Below are 18,377 nucleotides of genomic sequence, written 5' to 3'. Positions count from 1 at the left end.
TTAGATAACCCTCAGTCAAAAAGCTCAGTAAATATATGATACATTCGGGCTAAGACCTTGGTAGGACACAAATGATGGAGCAATATTGTCCTCATTATCAAAAATTTCAATCTAGCAGAAAGACAAATGAAAAAATTATCATTACATAAACGAGAACTAAATTATATAAACTTACAAACAGAAGGCAGTGTGAAAAGAACAGGGACGTTGAAGACAGAGTCCGGGCTCAAATGCTACTTTAAAGCTACACAAACCTGAGTAAGCTACTCTTACCCTTTGTGAGTCTCCTCTTTCATATGGAACAATTATTATTAACTCTTTTGAAGGCCATTAAGGGGATTAAGTGAGATGATATTTGTATACCACCTAATACCTAGTTTAGCCCATAGCAGACAATAAATTATTTTATACATGTTATATAAACTCAGAGAAAACATCTTAATAAGGGGTGTTGAAGAATGGCACTGGTTCAAATGGGAAGTGTATGCCTGATACAGGAGAAGCAATAAGAATAATTCCACACAGAGGGGAGGGGCAATATAGGAGTGGGAGATTAAGAGGTACAAACTATTATGTGTAAAATAAGCTACAAGGATACAGTGTACAATACAGGGAATATAGCCAATATTTTACATTAACTATAAATGGAGTATAAGCTTTAAAAACTGTAAATCACTATACTGTACACCTGTAACTTACACAGTATTATACAGCAACTATACTTCAATTTAAAAAAAAAAGAATAATTACACAAAGAATGAGCAGTACAAGTAGGGAGGACATTAAGGAGGAGAATAATGGGAAGTACAGTTAATCATCTGAACAGAGTCAGAGTTCAAACCTTCATCTTAAACTACTGTAATAATTTCTCAACTGGTGTCTCTAATCCTGCCCCACTACAATCCATCTTCAAAGATGGATCTGACCGCCAAAGAAATCTCATTAGTCATTTGCGTACAATCTTTCAAGAGTTCCCATTGCCTACAGAATAAATATCTAAGCTCCTTAGAAATGGCACACAGAGTTCAGCTTACTTCCCCTGGTTTCTCCCCACGTGATTTTTTAGAGTAACTAAAGCATTAGACACAGAGCTATTAAACTCTTTATTACCCCCTGCCATGCTAGACTACTCTTTCCCACAGTATGCACTGTGAATACCCACTAGCTTTATCAGACTCATCTCAAGCCTCATTTCCTTTCTTTTCGGACTCCCCCACTCATTCAATCCCAGCCCTTTCCAAAATTCCAGAGAGCCGACCATTTTCCACTTTGTCTTCTCACTGTACAGTACATTTCTACTATGGCACCCATAACCATTTATTCCATTTACATGCCTGTCTCCCCCTACTGCAAGAACCATGGCTAGCACATTGTCTGGAAAACAGCAGCAAGTGTTTTTAAAATTATTAACGGCAAAACATGTTTTATTGCCTATCCTAACTACCACCCTCAGACTCCAGAGTATGAAATAAGGTTCCTCTCAGGTTTCTTTACTTCAACTGAGTAGATTCTATGAGCTTAAAAGGATCTAACCAATAATTTACTTAAAACTCTACCTTCCCTCCCCAATCAAATGGCTATCCAGTTTCTCCCTGAAAGAAGAAAATGGGAGCACACAACACCAAGGCAGGCCATTCCCTTTTTCCAATTGTCCACTTACAAAATTCTTCCTAAAGTAGAACCATATGCTGCCTCCATTTAGTTTCTACTTATAATGTATGTGGTCTACCAGAAAATAAGATCATAAGGGAGAACCTGGCACATAAGAGAAGCAAAAAATTTTTCCTAAATTAATAAAATCTGAAAAGAATCCTAAACTAGGTAAAATCATTTTTCAAAATTAGAGAGCAGTGGGAATACAAAATGCTACAGCCACTATAGGAAACATTTTGGTGATTCCTAAAAAAGTTAAACATAGAATTATATGTTCATACATACTTTATATATATATATATATATATATATATGTATTTGTATATATGACAAAAAATATGACCCAGCAATTCTAGTCCTAGGTATATATCCAAAGGAATTGAAAGCAGGAACTCAAATAGATACTTGCATGCCAATGTTCACTGCAGTGTTATTCACAATAGCCAAAAGGTGGAAACAACCAAACAAGAGATGAAAGGATAAACAAAATTTCATAGATACATACAATAGAATATTGTATTGTATTGAGCCATAAAAAGGGATAAAGTCTGATACATGCCAACACATGGATAAATCTTGAAAACATTATGCTAAGCGAAACAGCAAAACATAAAAGGACATATTATACAATTCCACTTATATGAAATACCTAGAATAGGCAAATGCATAGACATAGAAAACAGATCGGAGGTTACCAGGGCCTGGGAGGAGGAGGGAATGAGGAGTTATTGCTTAATGGGTACAGAGTTTCTATTTGGGGTGATGCAAAAGTTTTGGAAATACTGGTGAGGGTTACACAACAATGTGAATGTAATTAATGCCACTGAATTACACACTTAAAAATGGTTAGAATACCACATTTTATGTTATACATATTTTACAGCAATTTAAAAATATTTGGAAAATAGGAAAAGTAAAAACAAAAAACCAGAGGGTAAATATTTTAGGCTTTGCAGGCCATATGGTCTCTACCACAACTCTGCCATTGTCCTACTAAAAGCAGCTACTCACAATATGGAAATGAATGAGTGTGGCAATGTTCCAATAAAACTTTGTTTAGAGGCACTGAAAAAAAATTAAAAAGCAAAGCATTTAAAAACTTTATTGAGAAAGTGCTTTTAGTCTCATATATACCAGACAGAGGGAGATGTCATAACATTTTGGAGTGTGTCAATTCTTTTGGATAAGGCTTTTATTAAAGGAGAAAGTTCCACCTAAACATTAGAAACATTGAAACATTTTCACACATGGATCAGAAGAGTCAATATTGTGAAAATGTCCTTACTACCCAAAGCCATCTGTAGATTCAATGCAATCCCTATCAAAATACCAATGGCATTTTTTACAAAAATAGAAAAAAATAATCCTACAATTTGTATGGAACCACAAAAGACCCTGAATAGCCAAAACAACCTTGAGAAAGAACAAAGCTGCAGGTATCACATTTCCTGATTTCAATCTATATTACCAAGCTACAGTAATCAAAACAGGATGGTACTGGCATAAAAACAGACACATCAGACAAGTGGAACAGAACTGGAAGTCCAGAAATAAACCCATCCATATATCGTCAACTAATATTTGACAAGGGAGCCAAGAATACTCAGATGGCAAAGGACAGTCTCTTCAATGAATGTTGTTGGGAAAACTAGATATTTACATGCAAAAGAATGAAACTGGACCCCTAACTTACACCACTCACAAAAATTAACTCAAAATGGATTAAGGACTTAAAGGCAAGATCTGAAACTATAAAACTCTTAGAAGAAAACAGAGAAAAAAATTCCTTGATATTGGTCTTGGCAATGATTTTTTAGGGTGTGACACCAAAAGCACAAGTAATAAAAGCAAGAATAAACAAGTGGGACTACATCAAACTAAAAAGCTTCTGCACAGCAAAAGAAACCATCAACAAAATGAAAATGCAGCCTACTGAATGGGAGAGAATATTTGCAAATCAAGTATCTGATAAGGGGTTAATACCCAAAATATATAAAGAATTCATACAACTCAATAGCAAACACAACAAAAAACACATTACAATTAAAAACGGGTAGAGGACTTGAACAGACATTTTTCCAAAGAAGATACACAAATGGCCAACAAGTACATGAAAAGGTGCTCAACATCACTGTCAGGGAAATACAAATCAAAACTACAATGAGACATCACCTCACACCTGTCAGATGGCTAGCATCAAAAAGACAAGAGATAACAAGTGTTGGTGAGGATGTGGATAAACGGGAACCTTTGTATACTGCTGGTGTACATTCTCTTCAGAATGTAAAGTGGTCCAGCCACTATGGAGAATGGTATGGAGGTTCCTCAAACAAATTAAAAGTAGATCTACCATATGATTCAGCAATCCACTTTTGCATATATATCCAAAGGTGAAATCACTATCTCGACAAGATACCTGCACTCCCATGTTCACTGCAGCACTATTCACAAAAGCCCAGACATGGAAGCAATCTAAGTGAGCACTGATGGATGAATGGATAAGGAAAATGTTACACACACACACGGTGGAATATTATTCAGCCACACAAAAGAATGAAATCTTGCCATCTGTGACTACATGGGTGGGCTCTGAGGGCATTATGCTTAGTGAAATAAATCAGACAGAAAATCGTAATATTGTATGATCTCACTTTTATGTGGAATCTAAAAACATCCGACCCATAGAAACAGAGTAAAGTGCTGGCTGCCACAGGCTGAGGGGTGGAGAAAATGGGGAAATGTTGGTCAAAGGACACAAACTTTCATTCATAAGATGAGTAAGTCTGAGGATCTAATGTACAGCACGGTGACTATAGCACTGTTAACTTGAAAACTGCTATGAGGATAGAGCTTTAACCTTCTCACCATAACAACAACAACAAAATGGTAATTATGTGAGGGGATGGAGGCGTTAACTACCTCATTATGGTAAACATTTGGCAATATATCCATGCATCAAATCATCACATTTTACACCTTAAACTTACATGATATATGTCAATTATATCTCAACAAAGCTGGAAACAATTTTTTTCTCAAGTATTCAAATTCCCAATTTGTTTAGCTGTTTCCCTTTTCCAAAAGCATCAATTCTCAGAGACCTCAACTGACTTAAGTAAACATATTAGAATTTGGCCCATCATCATAATGACGCACTACTGCCATCTCTGAAGGACTGATTCTGGCAGCCAGAGATACACAAAGAGAAGATACTTTCACTCAGACAACGTGGTAGGCAACAGGAAATGGAGAAGTAAATGGTTCTCACGATGCTGCTTTCTTTCAGCTTCTCTTATTGACCCAGGTGTCTTACCCCTTTTCTCATGCTTTTTACATTATTACCTACCTCATCACTGAGACAAGCAATTTTTAGAAATGAATGCCGCAGATGTAAATTCACAAAACCTATATACTCACCTTCAGGTAATTCATGACACCAATATTTTTCATCCGGTCAGCAAAGGTATTGAAAGTCTCCACATTGCTTTTGGGATGATAATAAAGTATTTCACTTCCAAGCCTCCAAATAATCTGTCAAAACAGAAATTACTAACAAAACTGTAAAATCCTTGCCTAAACCAATATCTAAGAAAGCTATTTTTTTCTGATTACAACGTTAAAAAACCACCTATAGTTCCTTTTTCTAGACACCACTACCGTAAACATTTTACTGTACTTTACCCAGTGAAACTAATATTATATTTTATGGGATAAAAATCTTTTCTGTTGATTAAATAAAAATACCAGGTAACTATAATAGTAGTTAGTAGTCTAAAGAAGGTAAGCAGTTAAGATACATATTGAAAATAACATTTTTAACTAGTATAGCAGGAAGAATATTAATGTCAGAAAACTTGGGTTCTATTAATATTGGCTTCTTCACTGCTCTCAGCCTCATATTTATTATCTACCAAATGAGAGATATGGACTAGATGTTTCTTGAGATCCCATCAAGTTCTACAACTATTGACTATATTTAGTCTATATTTAGAGCTCCAATTTAAGAATTTTCATCAGCTATGGACAAATTTTAATAAAAATATTTTTGCCCCGGAGCACCAAAACTTTGGTGACAGAACTTGGAGCTCTTCTTTTGCATGGTCTATTCTCTTACCCCAATTTAAAGTACTTCAATAATAGTGAGTTCAAAGTAAATTTAAGTGGATTTTAAATCAATTCTTTCTCTGAACATACATACTGATTGTTTTGTGTAATCATAATACTCATCTTCCCAACTCAGAAAGATCAAGATTTCATTTACAGAACACCAAATTGCAGTATTTTGATGCTTACAGAAAATGTGGAGATTATCCTATCACAGTGGTTCTTAAACCTTGTTGTATGTAAGAATTACCTGGGACACCACTAAAAAATAAATATTCTAGGGATTCAGACTTCAGTTCAGTAGAACTGGAGTGCAGCACAGGAATCTATACTTTAAACAAAAGCCCCATGTGATTTAAACAGAGCCCAAACAAGTGTCTGGAAACCACTGATTTAATTCTTTCATTTTGTAAAACAAACTCTGGACCAAAAGAGACTGTAACTTGCCCAATGTTTTACAGATCTATATAACTTTAGTCCATTAACTAAACTTTCAATCAATGGTTAAATTTTTTTCTTTAATATTTTTTGGCTCTATTAAATATCTAACTGATGCAATGGTTACTGTAATAGTAAAAGTTACTTGAGATATTCATGTGAAGTTATTTGTGGATAAAGTGTTTACAGAATAAATTTAACAATATATGCCAGGCACTGTTCTATATCCTTGCCCTTGTGGAATTTACATTCTATTGTAGAGAGACTGACAATAACCAAGAAATATAATAATTAAATTGGCAAGTATTATGGGAAAATAATGAAGCAGAATAAAGGGATCAGGAGTGCCAGTTGGAAAGTGAAGGGGGTTGGTGTGCAGTTGCAATTTCATTTTATTTATTTATTTTTGGCTGCATTGGGTCTTCGTTGCTGCGTGCAGGCTTTCTCTAGTTGCAGTGAGCAGCGGCTACTCTTCGTTGAGGTGCGCAGGCTTCTCATTGTGGTGCCTTCTCTTGTTGTGGAGCACAGGCTCTAGGCACGCGGGCTTCAGTAGCTGTGGCTCATGGGCTCTAGAGCGCAGGCTCAGTAGTTGTGGCACATGGGCTTAGCTGCTCCACGGCACGTGGGATCTTCCCGGACCAGGGATCGAATCTGTGTCCCCAGCATTGGCAGGCAATGATTCTTAACCACTGCGCCACCAGGGAAGCGCCAGTTGCAATTTTAAATAGTCAAGGTAGGCCCCACTGAAGGTGTGACTTGAAGGAGGGTGACCATAGTGATATTTGAAGAAAGACCTTCCTAAGTAAAAGAAATAGCAAAGGCAAAGGCAATCAGGAAGGAGTATGGTTGTTCAAGAAAGAGCAAGGAGGCCAGTGAGGTTGGAGAAGGAAAAGCAAGTTGGACAGTAATAGGAGATGAGGTCAAAGGGGGAAAGGGAGTGGGCAGAGCACGGAGAACTTGCAGGCAATCAGAAAGACTCTGGCTCTTACTCTGAGTGAAATGGGAAGACACAGCACTGTTTTCAGCAGAGGAGTGACATGATTTGACTTATGTTTTAAAAGGACTATGCTGCATCATTAATCATTAGGAAAATGTCAACCAAAGCTACAATGAGATACCACTTCACAACCACTAGGATGGCTAAAATCAAGAAAACAGACAATAATACGGTTGGCGAGGATGTAGGGATGTTGGAACCCTCGTATACTGCTGGTGGGAACGTAAAATGGTGCAGTCACTCTGGAAAACAGTCTAGTGGTTCCTTAAGAGGTTACATATATTTTATGCCCCAGCAATGCCGCTCCTAGGTATACACCCAAGAGAAATTACAACAAACATCCATACAAAAGCTTGTACATAAAAAAAAAAAACCTTGTACATAAATGTTCAAAGCAGCATTATTCATAGTAACCAAAAGTGGAAACTACCCAAATGTCTAAAAACTGATGAATCGATACATAAAGTGAGATAGAGCCATACACTGGAATATTATTTTGCAATAAAAAGAAATGATGTACTAATACGCTACAATATGGAAAGGCTTGAAAACATTATGTTCAGTAAAAGAATTCATTCACAATAAGCCATATGTTATATGATTCCATTTATATGAAATGTCCAGAATAGAAAGTAGATTACTGGTTGCCAGGGGCTGGGGGTTGGAAAGGAGCGACTACAAGTGGGTACAGGGCATCTTTTGGGCAAGATGAAAAATGTTCTAAATCTAGATTGCTGTAATGGTTGCACATCTCTGTGAATATATGAAAAAACACTGAACTGCTCAATTTAAATGGGTGAGTTGTATGGTGTGTTAATATATATCAATAAAACCAGTTTTTTTTTAAAAAAGGATCAGTCTGGTTATTATGCTTAAAATAGACTGCGGGGGTAGGGGAGGGCAAGAAGTCATCTAAGTGACGTGAGAGGGACTTGAGTCCAGGTGCAGCAATGGAGGAGGTGAGAAGTACTCAGACTGCAGGGAGCGTGTTTTCAAAGTAGAGCTAACAGGATTTTCTGATGGTTTGGATATGGGGTATAAAAGAAAAAACACCCCCGAGTTTGGCCCTCGCAATTAGACACATAAAGGAAATGTCACCTGAGATGAGGAAAATTAGGCTGGACAGGGATATCAGAAGACCTAGTTTAGATATGTTACTATGATGTGACGTACCATACTAGCTGATACTAGACATCAAGAGGTGACGTTGAGTCGACAGCTGGATACAGGAATCTGGACTTGAAGAGAGATGTCAGGACCCCAGATACACAATTGGGGATTGCCAGCATGCAGACTGAATGTAAGGCTATGAAACTGAATGAGATCATCAAGAGTGAGTTCAGATAACGATAACAACTAAGGGTTAGAGTTCTTGGGTAGTCCCACGTCAGAAAGCAAAGGAGAAGAGGAGCAGTCAGAAAAGGAGACCGAGGAATGGCCAGTGAGGTAGGAGAAAAAACTGAGAGTACCGTGTCCTGGAAGCCAGACAAAGAAACTATGTCACACAGGAGGGAATGATCTACTATGTTTAATATTGCTGACAGATCAAGTCAGATGAGCACTGAGAATCTGCCACTGGATTCAGCAACATGGAGATCACTGTTGACCTTGACAAAGCAATTTGGTAGAAATGGTGATGGCCGGTGGGTAGTCTAACTGGGAAGGGTTTGGAATGGACAGGTACACACAACTCTCTCAAGGAGTTTTGCTGAAAGGCAGAATGGAGAAATGGGGCACAGCCTGTGGAAGAAGTAGGGGTCAAGAGATGATGCTAAATGGGAGAAATAACAACATCTTTGTTTGAAGATGGGGAACGTCCTACAGAAAGGGGAAAATAAGGACACAGGGAAAGAATTATTTAAGTGAATGAGTATTGGGGAATCTGAGAATTCAGATTTAAAGCTATTTTTGTCTCCTTTAAAATGATAATAGGAAAAAGAAGTGTGCAAAAAAATGTCCTCATACAAACTCTCTACCCAAAACCACTTTTAGTAGCTTTTAGTAAAATCAGTCAATAGCAAAAGCTCTCCTGGGTGGAGTTCAAGAGGCAGAAACTCCCAGGATTCTGTCCTATCTTCCAGCAGACTCAGACCTTACTTACCTCCGGTGCAATCTGTCTTTTGTTGCTATCTGAATCTTCCAAGATCTGAAAGTAACTGTGCATGTATTCTGCAGCTCGCTGCCACTGGTGCTTCAGCAGAGCTTCTTGGATAAGACTTAAACAAGCACTTGTTGTCTGAGCAAAATCCTTCTCCTGTTTTCCTCCAGTCGCTATAAAGGTTAAAGAGGAGAGTCTTGACCCACAGTGACCCCAAATCAACAATTTAAGAAACTTATTTCTGATAAGCATAGTTTTAACAAGTAGAGCAGTAGGTATTACTTAACCCAACCCATCCCCAATTCCAAAGCTGGCTCCATTTGAAACAAACTCTTCCATCCATTTTAACTAGTTTTAGCAAATGAAAAAAATGTCTAATTAGAAGATGTCTAATTTGACATTCTCGGGCTACTGGGATCACCAGATCCTTCAAATCTGATTCAACTGTCCTTTCATCCTTGCACTAAACAATCTGGGAAGAATCTCTTAAAGAGGGCCCCAAAAGCACAGTCCCAAGTATTTAGAATGGGTAAAAATCATCAGGGTCATCCTAGGAAAGTATGGTCTTTTTTACCTACCTATGTTCTGAAAACACCAAGAGGTGCACTTTTATTTTTTAAGGACTGAGTTCCCAGTAACTCAGTGATGTAAATGCAAATGAGATAATAATTGTAGACATTAGCATTTATATCTCTAAAGTACTGACAATCCTCTTGTTAAGAATATTTGGGCTTAGTTACAACCCCGGTTATGAGTAACAGGTGGCATATTGCCACCTCTTCTTCCCTTCCCACGCTACTAAAGACGCGTACAGGCCAGCAGTCTTCCATTTGGGGTACCGTCACCCCTGGGAGTACACAGAGACTAGTAAGTACCATGCAAAGATAGTTTTACAGCAATCAACCTGCAGATCTTCAACTTTCTCACATATTCTTTCCTAAAATTGATCTCCTAGAAAACTGTGCCTATACACAAGGCTTCATGATCAAAATCATTATATTTTACCTTAAGGTGAAAATACAGGTGTTTAGTGTTGAGAAAGTGAACGACTCTAACACATCCATTTGCAAGTCAGGTGATTTTTAATTCTTTGCTTATCAAAATTGTAGGAGAACCTAATAATTTTTTATTTTAGATCACTAAGTAATTTTTTCATAAATAATTCAGAAGGAATCCAAAGACATGATACATTGCTATAATTAAACTCCATTCATTGCCAGCTAGTTACTTATGTGACTAAAGTTTCTCAGAATTTCCACCATTTAAAACAAAATACGGTAGAATTGAAGCTAAATCTTTTCTCATTCTAGGAATACGTAATATTCATCCACAGATATAAGAACCGGAAAAAAGTGATAACCTTACCCATTTTATTGAGATAAATAAGCAATAAAAATTTACCTTTAATACTTAAAATTTAACAAAAATTGTAACACTACTTATGTTATTTTGATTAGGTGGGTACAAAAATCAATTACAATGATTTCTTAATCCAGAAGAGATTTTAATACTTAAAACCTTACAGGATATTAACAAAAATTAATTAAATGTAGATACATACTTTATGGCAAGAATAAAAGTATAAAGAAAAAGGAACAATATAAAATTTCCATCTATTAAAAGCTTTTTCATAAATACTAAATGGATGATAAAGGTATCACATCCCTATATTATTTAGATTCCACCAAACTATTTTTTTAAGTCACACGATAATTTCATTTAAAATTGCCAATATATGCCAAAAATTATGCCTTTTGCAACTCTCAAACTTATGATACAATTTTTAGATGGCACCTTAAAACTGTGCAAGACAGTACCTAATTCTTCAGGAAAAAAAAAAGTAGAAGACTATTTCTCTTTTTTTTTTTCCCTTAAAGATTTATTTATTTATTTATTTGGCTGTGTTGGGTCTTAGTAGCGGCACGCGGCATCTTCATTGCAGCACGCGGGATCTTCAGTTGCGGTGTGCCAGATCTTTTAGTTGCCGCATGCAGGATCTAATTCCCTGACCAGGGATCAAACCAGGGCCCCCTGCATTTGGAGCACAGAGTCTTAACCGCTGGACCACCAGGGAAGTCCCAAAGACTATTTCTCTTGACCAGTGCTTCTCAAACTTTTTAAATGTACATACAAATCAGCTGGGGCTCCTGATGTAGTCTTAGTATCCCCAGGGAGCTTATTAGAAATGCAGAATACTATGTCCCATCCACCTCTCTGAATTAGAAGCTGCATTTAACAGGATCTACACCCAAACTCCCAGTATCAGCAGCAACACCAGGCAGCTAGGCCAAGAAAGTGACAAAATACCTCTTCCCTAAAACCTCGGTTATTCACCTAAAGGAAAACTGATCTCAGGCCAGACTCCCTTCTACCTCTCAAGTTTTCACAGCTCAAACTGGAAATCAACTTTAGACTAGGATACATAAATCCTTGGAAAATTCCCCTCCTGTCTTCCAACTGAGCCTAATTACCTCAGGAGTAGCTCTCATTTCATCCTTCGTGAGCAAAAGATAATCTTCTTTGTTGCTGATAAACTTTAAGAATAACTGTCAAGGAAAATAAATTTGATGGAATGAGGTACAATAAAGAACCAGTGCCATCAACCTAATTTCTAATTTCCTTGAAATAACCTGGAAACTTGTCAGCCTGTCAACAAATATTTTTTGAGCACTACCATAGCCAAGCACTATTCTAGGTGCTCAACATACAGCTTTATTCCAGATTGGTGCCCACCTTCCAAGTTTTTATTCTAGGGGACACACCCTTCAAAACGCCAAAAGAAATTTAAGAGAATAAAAAATAAATAATTGTTAGGCAATTGTGTTTTCCTACTATGGTTAATTACCACTACAATGTCAATATTACCTGCAACTATATTCTCATTGCAGACAGAAAGTATTTGGGGTTTAACAGGCTATCTGTACTATATGAAACATGTCTAAGCATGTAAATTCTGGTCTTAAACCTACTTGTTTGTGGACTGACTCAAGCTCTCTATAGGACACTGGTGACAGACACATGCCCAGGTATGCCTTAAAACTAGCAGAAACTTTAGATTACTAGTTCCCTACAAGGGGTGAGGTAGCATGCCCTCTGAAGTACCATTCATTCAAACCTGGCTCAAACCATGTACATTAATTCAGCAAAAATAAAATGAGGAAAGAGGAAGTAAACTATTATTTTTTCAACACTCACTATGCATGAGGCTCTATGCTAGGCACTTTACATATATTATCCCTTTTTTCAATATATGTATCTCAATGTAGGCTTTGAGATCAGATAGGCCTGGATTTGACTCCTGATACCGGCATTAAGAATTTTAACTTCTTCGGAAGTTCAGTTCCCTCATCTCTAAAATGCCTTGCACATAGATTTACTGTGGATTAATTTACCGAGATAATTAAATGAGATAATATTTAGATTAAAAAATAAAGAAATAAGGGCTAAACTCTAGGAGCCAGGGAATCTCAGTCAAGGGAAAGAAAGCCAGGCTAAGAAAGATATATTTGTGGGCAATTAGAAAAGTGCTGGTTCAAATGTATTCCCAGGACTACACGACCCAACATGCCAACATACAGAAAACTGCTTCTTTCATATATTCTGATAAGGAATTTATTCCATAGAAAAACTTATTTATTTCTACATTAGATGAAAATAGAAGAAAATATTCCTTTCTTGAAATCTATTATAAATCAATTCTATTAGGGCTTATTTCAATGCAATTCAACAGAAACTTCTGGTATGTACTCCTCAGTGGTAGAGATCATATCTTCTTCAACTATGTATCCCCAATATTTAACCAATGCCAGGGATATAATAAATGCTCAGTAAGTATTACTGGGGGAAAAAAAAGTGTATCTACCATAATAGAGACTGTTATTAATTCAAAGGAAAAGAATTCTAAAAGAAAAAAAAGAATCTATTTTTATTATTTCTTTTTTATTAACAGCCTAAAAAAAATCCTCATACATTCTTATTTTGAAAGTTGAACCAGCTTGGTTATCCATTTTTGTATCCATATTGAATCTTATCATCTCCTTGCATTAGAGCTGAAATGGCTATATGTTATTTTACTTACCTATGGTTTCTATATGCTTTTGGAGCCAAGGAAGACACATTCCTGTACCAGAGGGCACATGCGGTTCCTCCTGTTCATCCTCTGTTGTGGGCCTTATCAATTCTTCACTGAAATCACTCATACCTATTCCAGACTGAGAATATCAGTTACTTTTTGTACATCTTAATCCACAGGCTTCTGAGTTATACAGAAAGACAGCCATCTTTTATCTAATAAATATCAATGATCAACAAAATTAATTGTACCTGGTAGTTCCTTTAAAGAAATGAATTTAATTATGTCAGCAGCAGTCAAAATGAATGACCCATTAAAAAAAAAGACAACTGCAACTACTACTATATTTCAAGAAGATACAAAGATAGATAAGATACTAACCTTTTAAGTTTAAAAAAAGTCATCTAGAGGAAGAAACATCAAAATAATATATAATAAAACAATATGACAAATAATAACAGTAGTAGTTAACATTTATTGGGCCCTTTCTATACACCAGGGCTATTAATCCTTACAGAAATCCGGAGGTAAGTGGTATTACTTTCTTCCATTTTCATGCTGAAAAAAACTGAAGGGCTCAGTGAAACTATGTAACCTGGCTCAGTGTCACAAAAAGGTGAGGACAATATTCTGGGAACTAGAACACCAAACACACTTGGCATGAACAGAGTTTGGGGTGTGAGTGGAGGAGGGGGGCGGAAGGCAGATGACGGGAAAAGAATCTACAAAAACAGCCTTGTGCCAAGCTGAGTTTGGACTTAACCGTCCAGATGCTCAGAACCCCTCTCCCTCCTTCCACATATCCAATTGACTATTAGGTCCTGCTGGTAATACCTGCTAGTACTTCTCCTATCTTCTCTCTGCTCCGCAACTCTACACCACTCCTCTGGCTCGGGACACCTTCAAACTGTGTTTGGATTGCTGCATTAGCTTTCTAACTATTTACCCTGCCTCAAATTTGGCTTCTCCACATCACAACCCGAATAAACCTTTCAAAATCAAATTCTGTGGTTACGAGCACGGGTTTGAAATAACACTTGAGTTTGAACCCGACTCACACATATTTTAAGGAGTCATTTCAGAAGATGCTCTCCCTTCCCAAATTCTCGAAGCCTAAACTGGTGTCTTGCAGTTGTCACGGTAACCAAAGCTGCCCCACCCCTCCAGGCTCGCCCTCAGAACTCAAGGTTTCAGAGGATCAGGAGAAAATATGAGGAGAACACGGGTGAAACCTACTACAGCCATTCCCGTTCCACTGTGAACGCAGGCAACGAGATGGAAGACAACCGCGGGACTTACCTGCCTAAAGCCAGAGTTCTTCTGCGACACCAAACTCAGTCTCCAGACTCCGGACCAGCGTGAGCAAACTCTCACGGGAAGCGGAGTTAGCGACCTGAGAGCGGAAGTGTACAAAACCTGACCCCGACGCTACGGCGGCGCGCAGACGCAGCCCCGCCCCTAACTCCCGATTGGGCGCTGGAGGCGCCTCGACCCGGAAGTGACCCGGAAGTGGCCGTGGGCAGCCGCCTTCCCATTGGATTGGACCCAGGTGTACATCTTAGTCTGTCTCAGCGGAAAGAAGTGGGAGACTTTAGTTGCAAATGAAGATTAATGCAACGGGAGGTCGGCTGGATGAGGGTAACAGTCCAAATAGCAGAATGTCAGTTTACTCGAGTAGTCCCCCGTACGACGACCTTTCAGTTACTGCTTGGCTTGCTGGCGCGTGCCGCGAGCCTCGGAGGCGCGGCTCGTGGCCCTAACAAGATAAATCTCTGCACAGCCTGTTAATTGCTTCCTTGAAATCTTTTTCCTTTTTCATTAAAGGTTTAGCTTTGAATTTAAATGACTCTGACTGCTCCCCCAAAATTTGGACGAGAATATCTTTTCCTTCTCAGCGGGAGTGGTTCTGTCCACCGGTCTGGAGTCACTTTTCATGAGGAACGTTGATGAACTTATGAAATAAGGGTTGAAAGTAAGATGGTTAAATGTGAAATGAGGGAAAGTTGAGGGGTTCTAGGGAAGATGACCCTGGAAAAGCAGAGACTCGTTGGAACACAATATTTCCAAAATTTGGGGGGTTCATCTGTGAAGGAAGAGTCAGACTTTTTTCGTAGCATCAGAGAACGGAACTCGGACTAAGTAGTGAAAGTTAAAGAGAAGCAGCTTTAAAGTCATTACAAGAGTTTTGTTCATAACTAAGGCTGCACAAATAATGGCATGGGCTCCCACAGGAATCTTTTGAGTTTCCCCTGCCCTGAAAGTGAACCATTTGAGCAGAATCACAATATTGTACAGGTGATTAAAGGGTCTAGTGAGAATTTGTACAGGGATTCCTTAAAATGCTGAAATACTTGATTATATGTTGTCTTCATAAATATTATGCAGTAGCTATGGGCTTGTGAGAAAAATTCTCCTGCTGCTTTTTGTGTCATAAATCCTTGGTCTCACTCAAGCCCCTGCTCTAACTCCACAGGCAAGGCTGACCTAAATGACAGTTGTGGTCCAAGAGGACACACAGAAAATAATATAGCCATACTTTTATTGTATAAAGGTTTGGTCTGGCTACATTTCTTCCCCTGCTATGAAGTATAATTTCATCAAAGCCAAACTAGAATGGATTTTATCTGGCTAGAAATTCATGCTCCCACAAAAATGGAGAAGATATTTCCGATTTACCTTAACATTATCAGACAACTGTAGACAACAGTAGACAAAAGACAGAAAGTTAAGAACTAACACTGATATCTTTCTGTCCTCTACCTACCTCTTTCCTTTTCCATGGTACAATTCTGGTAGAAAATGTTGGAGAGAAGAGAGTAAAAAGAAAATGACTATACTACCGATAGCATAAACAAGATTGAAAAAAAGACATGGCATGACAAAAATGCAAACATAAAACAAAGCAAAGCATACCAAAGACTTCTAGATTCCAATCTAGGAGAAAACATGTTCTAAGGAACAAAAAGATGTTCTTACAATTGCATTGTGCCAAAGAGCAACTTAACATGATGAATTACATTTTTTTAAAAACTGTAAACTCTTATTTAGACAATATTATTCCCACAAACTTTTCGATTATTCCTGTGAAGCTTTATTAGATTCCCTGCAATCTAATAAAGAATGTTTCAGACACCAATTAGAAAGATTAGATTCACCTGAAAATTCTCTAGAAAAGATACTTCTTAAATCTCATTAAAATGAACTTCACCAGGTTTTCTCACCTCTGACATGAGACAGTGTCAAGATTTCCAGTCCTAAATGCTCCTTTATAAGGAAGAGACCTTGGCCCAAGACAACTAACAGCTCCTTGATCTCATTCCATAAAATTCATTCTAGCCATAAGAAAAGAAAAATCATTTGTGTAGGTTTTTTGCTGACCTTTAACTTACAATCTGCAGCAGGGGTCAACAAACTCTTTCTCTAAAGAGACAGTAAATATTTTAGACTCTGTAGGTGATACAGTCTCTCTGTCACCACTACTATTTAACTCTGCTGTTGCCGCACAGAAGCAGTCATAGATAAATGTAAGTGAATGAGAATGTCTGTGTTCTAATAGAACTTTATTTACAAAAACAGGTGGCAGGCTGGATTTGGCCTATTGGCCATAGTTTGCCAACAGTTGTTCTAGAGTACCAATTAATGTTTATGCTCCCAACAGAGATTCGATTAGTATACATACATACATACATAAAATTTTAAAGATACATGATCATATTAGTGATGATTGTTGTATCCAAAAGATATCTATACTAAAAATAATTACTGATATCATCATACATCTCAATCATTATGATAGTCACTGACTATATTGCTTCTCCTGGGTGCTTTAACATACAACTGGTAGCTGTTAATGCCGAGGAGTAACTGCATTCTATTGTGGAGAAACCTGGTTATAAGGGGTAAATGAGATCAGCCGTCATGAAGATGATGTATATTTACTTAATTACAATTTTTTTTTTTTACCACGCCACCTCGCGGCTTGTGGGATCTTAGTTCCCCCACCAAGGATCAATCCCAGGCCACAGCAAGGAAATAGCCAAGTCCTAACCACTAGACCACCGGGGAATTCCCACTTAATGACAATTATTATCCAAATAACTCTACATACTGCATCTCAACCTATATTCTCCTAAGTTTTAATTGAGAAGCATGTTCTTTTGTTAAGAATAAAGGGAAAAAAATCCTCTACAGTCATTCCAAATAATTCAAAATATATCCATGATTTGACTATTAATACAAAGAAAAAAATACAATTAATTCAGGTGTAAATTTAAGATAAGATAATGCGGAAGAGGGAACAAATGTGGGAATGTGGAAGTAGAACAATATAAGACCCCTCTCAGAGGAGAGAAAATTCAAATTCAGACATGTAAGACATCTAGTAAGGTAGTATTAGCTTTAATTTTATATATATATATATATATATATATATATATATATATATCTCCCTTGTAGATCCAAGTAACTTTGATATATAGGGATTTTTTTTCTTAGGTTGATATTATAATTCGTTTCTTTTACAGAATATTCACAACCGCAGGTGCTTTGTTAACTGATCAGATTTTAACAAAAGCCTTAAGCAGTGCTTCTCAACTGGGAGGTTGGTGTCCTTTCTACTGGGGAGGGGTGTGGATGCATGGGGGCAATTTTTATTTTGTTACCATGACTAAGGATGGTACTAAAATTTCATAGCCAGGGCTAGGATTTTTGTATATCCTGCAACTGGTAGGAATATTCCACCCAAAATGCCAATAGAGCTCTAGTGAGAAACATTTGCCTAAACAAGTTACATGTTCTGCAACTGTGTTTTCCTACAGTTCAACCTAAGGGGATAAGGGCTCTTGTGCAAATTGTTTTATTACACATTTAGATGTCATTCTTGGTTTGTTTATGTTTGTCAAGAATAGTAAATGTGTTTAAGGTAATTATGAAAAATAAATGATAACAAAATAACAAAAGTCTGATTGCAAACAAAAAATTGGAGGTTTTGAGATAATCACCATCATTCTTTCTCT

General features: G+C 37.4%; 1 protein-coding gene across 4 annotated transcripts in view; it reads right to left on the bottom strand.

Annotated features, from left to right (window-relative positions):
* TAF1A (TATA-box binding protein associated factor, RNA polymerase I subunit A) overlaps window positions 1-14,762 on the bottom strand; it is a 33,656-nt gene extending 18,894 nt beyond the window's left edge. For 2 of the 4 annotated variants that reach the window (XM_036829461.1, XM_036829488.1), the window contains exons 1-4: window positions 14,662-14,762; window positions 13,369-13,501; window positions 9,294-9,463; window positions 5,071-5,184 (exon numbers count right to left, since the gene is read on the bottom strand). In XM_036829461.1, coding sequence (XP_036685356.1) covers window positions 5,071-5,184; window positions 9,294-9,463; window positions 13,369-13,489 — 405 coding nt within the window. In that variant the 5' untranslated portion in view covers window positions 13,490-13,501; window positions 14,662-14,762. Of the gene's footprint in view, window positions 1-5,070; window positions 5,185-9,293; window positions 9,464-11,761; window positions 11,837-13,368; window positions 13,502-14,661 lie in introns of those variants that run through there. The other 2 variants (XM_036829471.1, XM_036829481.1) reach the window with 2 other exon arrangements.
* Between the last annotated feature and the right edge of the window lie 3,615 nt (window positions 14,763-18,377).

The sequence above is a fragment of the Balaenoptera musculus genome, chromosome 1 (genome assembly GCF_009873245.2).
Source record: "Balaenoptera musculus isolate JJ_BM4_2016_0621 chromosome 1, mBalMus1.pri.v3, whole genome shotgun sequence".
Lineage (NCBI taxonomy): Eukaryota > Metazoa > Chordata > Mammalia > Artiodactyla > Balaenopteridae > Balaenoptera > Balaenoptera musculus.
The sequence above is the reverse complement of the archived record's forward strand: the minus strand, read 5'-3'. Positions and strand labels throughout refer to the sequence as shown.